Genomic DNA, 8144 nt, shown 5'->3' with positions numbered 1-8144 from the left:
AGACCTACTTTCCTCATGAATTTTCAGGTTTTTTTTATTTAACACTGTTCACCAATATAAGCTTAGCATGTAGTATCTTAATAAGGTGAAACTGAAAACTTTTAATAGAATTTATCCGAGCAAGTTCCTGGGAATCTTGGCAATTCCCAAGATGAAACCTATGGGAAACTTGAGTAAAACAAGCTCTTTAGAGAGCTAAAACAAATTCAAATACTCTGTAAAAAACTGCTTGAGCAGGGTTTTCTATTCTATTAATATTTTCTATGCTAGTTATGTACAGAGTTAATCTTGTACACTTGAGCAGTTCAAGAGGACTTACAAGCATCAGTGTCCTTGTATTTTTCTGCCTATAGTCCCACAGTCTCTCAAGGGAAAACAGCAATTTTCAGAAGACAGAGCAATGCCACAGAGCTCTATAAGTAATTTTCCCATAATTGTGTACATTAAGGCAGAAAAAATAACAAGGAAGCTGGCAGAGTCTCTATCCTAAAATATTCCCCAGTAGATAAGAGACATTCACAGTCCTTCTCTGCATTAACTGCCTAGATTAATAGCATCTAACAAAGGAGGATAGAGCCACAAATGTTGGGGATTGCATGTGCAGCCCTCTCCTCACACTACGAGTAGGGAACAGGTGCTGCTGTAGACAATAGTGAGACACACCTCTCCTTTCCTCTTTCCAGGCTGCCTAGAAATAGGACTGAGGTATCCTCTCAAGTCAGACTAGGGCCACTGTCTGGAAATTACAGTTCAATGTTTACATTTAAGATGAAGGAGAAATCCACAGTAATTGATCTGACCTCATAATCATGTAAGATATCAGAATAAACTTAGAGTAACAAACATAGAGGTCGATAAAACAGGGCAAAGCTCCCTAGGGCTCAGAAAACAAAGGTGTCCCATTTTCAATTAGTCTTTTCGCAGCTAGTAATTACACCAGGCTAACTCATTTACTAGAGCCTTCTATTTGAAGGACAGGTGCTTCTACTATTTAGGTGTTTAAATTGTATTTCAATACGGTTCACTCTCTTCTAGCATACTATTAATTTACAAGAAATATGCTGGTTTTGAAAGTTTAGGCTTCTCCCCATCTTTTCAAGTTATGAAACCAACTGTTTCTACCAGGGCACTGTGAAAGAATTTTCTAAGGGAAAGAAAAGCAAACCAAACACAGTTCTATCCTACTCGCTATAAAGTTTGGGCCTCTACATTTCCCAAGTACATCTTCAAATACCTTGTTTTCTTAAGAAAGCAGCAAACTCCAAGGTCCCACCTAACTCCAACACAAAACACAACCTAGGACTTATCTTTCCATCAAGACTTTTCTTGTTAGTTGAACTCTGCAAGTGTGCCAGAGCCCTCATTTACCAGATCCTCCTCTAGATGCAGCCATAAATGCTTATTAAGCTCACAGGTTAACTATAAGACTTTTCACTGCTGGTGGAAGATAATGCAGGACTGGGTGTTCATTTGGCCACATATTGCCTTATGAAACAAGGACAATTCTTAACAAATCTACTTTCTTAAAAAGAAAGGGTTTTGCTGAGAAAAGGGAACAGAACAGTAGTACATGTGAACTAGTAGAATTTTTATATGAACTTTGATACACTGTAGGCTGAGAAATTCTCAGTTTCGCTGAGAACGATACGGATTATTCTGAGAAACATGGAACTAGTTAAATGGATAATGGTAAGTTACTTGGAGGGGCTATGCTATTAATATTGTCTCATTAATATTTTCACTCATGATCTTGATACCAAAATCAGCAATGTGCTTATGTAACTTAAGATGATAGCATTATATAGTAAAAAACCAGTCACCCTGATTATTAGTGTAGCTACTTTGAACTAAAATGCTTAGTACATGGTTTTGGGACTAACAAATGTCTCTGTTTTCACTTTGGAATCTGCTAGTTGAAGACGGGAAACAAAAGATCTTGAAGGACAGTAGTAATTCTGCTGTGAAACAGACAAATGCAATCTTCATCAGAGACGAAGTTCAGCAACATATTCATTAATGTGACTGAACAAGGTCTTGCATACAATTTCAGAACTGTGATGAAGTAAGATCAAATCAAACTTAGAGACCTAGACAAGAACAACAAGAATAAAGAAGGAAATTAATATTTTATTATATGACAGAAAGCTTTTTTTCAGGTATTGTATGGAAGAGTTAAGAGATGACATTATTGTATTCTAAAACTACATCAAAGAATAAACATGATAGAAGACAAAGAATGTTTTCAGTTCCAGATGTTGTTGAAGAGAACAACTGTGCTTAAAATGACCCTGTAGACCATATGTAGACTGAAAATTTGGTTTTTAGTAGTCAGAAAAAAGATCCACTTGGAACATCCTTCCAGTAGTTCAACTGGATTCTAAACAAAATTTGTTAGTTTATAAGTGAAATTACATGCTATTGCCTGCAAAAGCATGGAAATAAGCAGCCCTTTTCAGTCTAATTCCTTCTATTTTTAGAAAAATAGGGATCATGTTAATGAGCAGAGTTCTGTGATCACTGCGAATTAAGAGACTTCAATGGGTCTATTAGTATCAACACTGACATCTAACTGATACTGTCCTGAGGAAGTCTCAGTCTAGTGAAAAAAGAGAATTATTAGTTTTTCACTTGAAGAAATTTGGCAGGCTGTATTAGCTGAAATGGCAGCATCTGTTCTGCATTTTTGACACTCACAAAAATGTATTGTGAATACAAAGAGGTAAGTTTTGATGAACAGTTAAGAAGCGTGAAAAACACAAATTCTATCAAGGAATTACAGCATGTAGGAGCATTGAACCTTCCCGCACTTCCATATTCTACTGTGTAGACATGGTGACAATTATTTGGTAGGAGTGTGTGCATGGCTGTCTTCTTGAAAGCCATTTTTGGCAAGTGGTGGGCTGTCTTGAAGTACAATTACTTTCATGGCCAGGCCTTGATGGTTGCTTGCAATTGAGTTGTTGCCGACTTGAAGGTGGGTTTACAGAGAGCTCTCCTTAAATCCAGTATGTATGTTTGTATACATACTTACATGGTATGTCTGGATAAACCACTCCAGATAAACAAACATACAAGAATCAATCAAAGTGTTTCTGTTTACTGTGAAAAGCCCACTCCCATACTTGTAAAAACCAACTTTTCTACAGAAGCCAGGCTTGATGCTCATCTTTAGGATGGATTTGGCTCAGCTGTATCCCCTTCATGGCAACCAGGTGCTATGGCAGAACAAGGACGTTCCCACCCTTGTGTGTCTGCCCGTCCCTGGGGCGCTGCCCGGCCACAGGCTGGACGCGCACACGGGGCAGGCTGGCCAGGGTGCCAGCGGGATCCCCTGCCAGAGCAGGCCCGCTCGGGCTGGCTGCCTCCGGCCCCGGCTGCCGCGGCTGCTCCGGCCGAGGCAGGAGCCCCCGGGCCGGCATCGCTCCTGTCCGAGCAGCGCGGCTGCTCACCGCTTCACCCCACACAAACCGGCCTCCTCCACGCGCACTCTTTGCAATGCCCCAGTGCCTCCGTGCCCCGGTGGGGGATCCTCCCTCCCGACTTTGCTCGGGCCGTCCCAAAGCCCCTGGTAAAGGAGGCGGCGAGCGCCGGACCCCGCTGAGCCGCGCAGACCCTCCGCCTCGCCCCGGGCCGCAGCGGCCCGAGGCCGCGCCGCCGCTGGAGGGCAGAGCGCGGAGGGGCGGCGAGCGAGGGGCGGGCACTGCCGGGCCGCGTCCCCGGCGTGTGAGCATGCCGCGCCGGGAGGAGGAGGAATTCCTCGGCCGGGCCGGAGGAGGTTCGCACTGGAGTTAGCGCCGGGCAGGGAGGAAGAGCGAGCGCTGCCGGAAGCGGCGGAGCGGCGGCGGCGCTGGGAGCCCGCGGTGTCCCGCGGACAGCGATGTAGCTGGGTGACAGCGGCCGGAGCGCGCCGCCTCCGCTGCCAGCGGGCCGGTGCGGCGGGTCGGGAGCTTCTCCGGGGAGGCGGCGGCCGCGCCTCGTCTCGCCGCTCCCCCGCTTTCCCCTCTGCCCTCGGCACCGTCTCTCGGCGCGGCCCTCCCTCCGTTCCTGCCTCCCTCCGCCGCCGGCCGGGGGGCTGCGGCCGCCACCGCTGCCATGGGGCTGCCCACGCTGGAGTTCAGCGACTCCTACTTGGACAGCCCGGATTTCAGGGAGCGTCTCAAGTGTCACGAGATCGAGCTGGAGAGGACGAACAAGTTCATCAAGGAGCTGATTAAGGACGGAAGCCTCCTCATCGGGGCCCTGCGAAGTGAGTCGGGCGGTGGGACCGGCGGTGGCTGGCAGGAGAAGGGGCTTCTTTTGTTTGAATGGGCGCCGGGCGCGGGCTCCCCTGCCGGCAGCCGCCGAAAGGCGCCTCCTCAACTTTCTCTGCCCCGCTCCCTCCCTTCCTCGCTCCCCGCCGCCTCGCCTCGCCTCGCCTCGCCCGCGGCGGGGCCGGGTGGGTGTCCCGGGGGAGCGGGGGCGGCGCGGGCCCTGCCTCGGCCCGGGGGCCCGGCCGCGCCCTCCCCGCCGGGGCCGCGGGCAGAGCGTGGGCGCCGCCGGGGCGCGGATCGGCCAGGTGGTCCCGCCTGGGGATGCGGGCAGAGCCCGGGGTCGGGGCTGGGGCGGAAAGTCGCCGTGTAGATCGCTGTACCCCACGAACCAGGCGTGGAGTGTTGGGGTGGGGTCTCTTTTTGGCACGCTGGCTACTAGTTGAGTGTCTGCATATAACGAAGATATTCGTAATAAGTGGGCAAAGTGACATAATGAAGTGGATTTATAGCGAGAGTTTATATCTTTCCCCCCATCCTGTCGAGTCTTCATGTTGTAGATGAACTTTTATGTATTTTGAAAGTTCTGAGAGCAGAGAAACACGAATAGTGCAGTGCTTTTAAAGGTCTGTGAGTTGAGCAGTGACAGCTTTCTGGGGCATGAAAACAGCAGTCATGCTCTGAAGATCATGAAGTAAAAGCTGGGAATCGCCCAGGAGCGCCACTAGACTCGGTTTGTCCTCCCGTCCTGTAAACCTTGCCACCCACTTCTTGTCTTTAACTCACTTTGGATGTCTCACCTGTTGCCCAAAGTTTTCCTTCACGGAGAGCAGAGAAGTAACTCTCTTTTTGCAACATGAGATAGTAAAAAGAAAAAATCGCTTTAATCCTTAAAAATATCTGCCACATTGTCACGGTATGTCAGTTTTTGTCGAGTAGCAGTACTGTTTGTTATGTGGATGGGGAACAGGTGTTACTCTGAGCTCTGTAGCTCTTAAGAACTGTTTCTGACCCGCAGTCCAAAGCCAAAGTTTATGTCCTTACCTAGGAGGTAAAAATTGTGAGGATTTTGTTTGCCCAGCAGTAGGGTTGAATTGTACTTGTTCATGCATCAATTGTATATTTACAGCATTGTGTTTACATAAAGCAGCTACTGCCTTTTTCAGAGTTTTTTCATATAGATGCATGTGTTTCTGGACACATCTAAGTTTTAGTGAGTAGCTGGGTACAAGCTAACATCTTATGTGAATTTATATTAAATTTAATAAATTCCTGAACCCATGCCCATAGGATGTGAGATGACCAATTACACAGAAATAGCACTAGTGTGTGTGTGTGTGTGTGTGTGTCAGTCTATCTGTATCTCTGAAAACATATTTTTTTCTTTATAGGCAAAAAAGTTTATTTATACTTTAAGCCTTTCTTGTTGCTTAAAAGCTTTCTCTGTGTAACAGAAAGTTTGACCTTGTTTTTAGTAGTAAAAGCTTACTATTAAAAACCTGGTCCAAAAAATAGTAATGACAGATTAGGATACCACATGTGTACTTTTTTGACCTAGACTAGCACTGAGAGCTGACTGCTTTTGGGTCCAGATCAAATATGAACAAGCACAACTTTCTTCTTAGGCTGTCTGAAGACAGGCTGAGAGGTTGAGGCTGTTCAGCCTGGAGAAGAGAAGGCTCTGGGAAAACCTTCCTTCAGCTCTCCAGCAACTAAAGAGAGAAATACAAGAGCTGGAGAGGGACTTTTTACAAGGGTTTGCAGTGAATTGGCCAAGGGGTAATGCAGTGGATAGGTTTAGATTGGATATTAGGGAGAAATTCTTCATTGTGAGGCTACTGAGACTCTGTAACAGGTTGCCCAGAGAAACTGTGGATGCCCCTTTGTGGAAAAGTTCAAGGCCAGGTTGGGTGGGCCTTGAGCAACCTGGTCTAGTGGGAGGTGTTCCTGCCCATGGGAGGAGGTTTGGAACTTGATGATCTTTAAGGTCCCTTCCACCACAAGCCAGCTTATGATTGTCAAACACAGATTGCAGTAGAACAAATATTGTATTTGAGAAGTAATTTAAGCCCTGATTCTGAAGTGAGTAATCCCATTAGTTTTGGGGAGAGCACTTATGAGTCCTTGCAGGATTTAGAATAATATTCTGTCTCAAGTAATGACTTCTTAATTTGTAAGTTCTCATGATTTTTCAAACCTTTTAGTTCAAATGTTATTCTATTTGACACAAATTGTATCCTATATATATAGATCTAGAATGTATCCTATATACAGATCTAGAATGTTGTGTCTTTTAGCCTTAGAAAAGTAAAGTTTGTTTTGGTATAGTAAGAAATCTTTGTCCTCTTGTTCATTTCAAATCCCTTGATTTCATGGCTGTGTCATTCTTCTGTAGAATATTGCCTTAATTCCTGTGTTAGGACTGCTGAGAAAAAGTTTGGATTTTTTCTCAACAATTTAGAAATCCTAGACTTATGCTCTAAAGACTCTGTTGTAGATGCTGCAAGGTCAGTGTACCTGTTATAGCAAGTAGCACTATTGTATATTTCTAGAGCACAAAAATTTGACTTGTTTAAGCAAATTAGTGGCTCCTACTCACCTTTAAAATCAGTGAAGTGTAAAATACTTACACAAGCCTTTTATTTTTTTCAAATTTCTTAAAATGTGTTTGAAAATCAAATTGTGAAGTAGTTAACTTCAGTGATAACTCTATTATTTGATTTTTGAATATTTAATAACCTTAAAACCCAGAAACAAAACAGGCATTATTTACCAAGTTTTATCTCTAGGTGATCTAGCATTTTTATTTACACATCATTTTGTAGGATCAGTTCTGATGGGGTAAAAAAAAAATGGACTGTGCTGTAGAGCTTCAATGGAAATGAGTTTTGGAATATGTCACCCTGACCATGCTTAGAGAAGAGACAGTGAAACTGACTTAATACAGTTAGAAAACACAATATTATTCTAAAGGTTGCTATGTGTAAGTTTTATTATATGAAATATAATAAGCATGTCCATGGTTTTTCAGGAAAAATTAAACTTCTGTATTACAAATGTTACAAAATTTTAATATTTTCACAATCAAATATTCAAGTTACTGTAACAATGCAATGTTTATAAATACCTGGCAGATTCCACATAAATTGAAGATAGAACAAATATGCTCAAGGTAGTATGCAAATATTTTGCATTTTATTTGGAGTGGTCCCAAAATGAGTCAGACTTTATTTTAATGTGGTTTTGCTACGTTAATTCTGGAGAGTGCTGCTTTCCAAGGTGGCATGCAGAGCTGTAGTACTGTGTTCCATGAAGCAGCAGTTGACTATTGTGAATACAGTAGGAACTGATAAAACCAGAATTGATGTAAAATCCTCAGCAGCTTTTTCCTAGCATTTTTTACACTGTTTCATTGTCTTTCTAAATAAGCAGGATTCTGTGAGTAGCCCAGGGCAACACAGATGATATGTTTCAGTTTAGCTAGATGTTAGCATCCCATCTGCATGGCCACTGTGCCAACTTCAGCCTTGCCCTACAATTAGTATTTATACTGATGGACTACACTTCTTTTTTCAAATCAGCTGAGCTACTAAATGCATTACTATCTCTTGAAAGATTTAGTTTATGCATGTAAGATGTAATGCCTATTATATTAAAAATTTATCTTTTGACAGAGCTTTAGCCCTGTGTATAGGCACATTTAAGTAGAAGCATATAATCTTTTAGTGCTCCCAGAAGAGGGGTTTTTTGTTGTTAACTTAGGAATTAAGCGGGTAAAAAACTTTATAGAACAAATGGTTTCCTGTTACAACTGACCTTCTTGATTATTAGGTAACTGGTGAGTTCATAATTTCTTCAGCTACCTAATTTAGTAGATCTTTCAGGTGCATGTTGAAA

At 43.6% G+C, this 8144-nt stretch overlaps 1 protein-coding gene across 1 annotated transcript in view; it reads left to right on the top strand.

The window, feature by feature from the left end:
* Nucleotides 1-3739: 3739 nt before the first annotated feature.
* The window catches only part of ARHGAP42 (Rho GTPase activating protein 42), a 144303-nt gene continuing 139898 nt past the window's right edge, over nucleotides 3740-8144 (top strand). The window contains exon 1 of the mRNA XM_071434214.1: nucleotides 3740-4246. Within this exon, the coding sequence (XP_071290315.1) occupies nucleotides 4093-4246 (154 nt within the window). The 5' untranslated portion in view covers nucleotides 3740-4092. The remainder of the gene's footprint in view (nucleotides 4247-8144) is intronic.

This window comes from Agelaius tricolor, unplaced genomic scaffold, assembly GCF_023055355.1.
Source record: "Agelaius tricolor isolate 1412-34295 unplaced genomic scaffold, bAgeTri1.0.p SCAF_9, whole genome shotgun sequence".
NCBI lineage: Eukaryota > Metazoa > Chordata > Aves > Passeriformes > Icteridae > Agelaius > Agelaius tricolor.
Note: the sequence above shows the minus strand (reverse complement) of the source record. Positions and strands in the feature narration are given on the sequence as shown.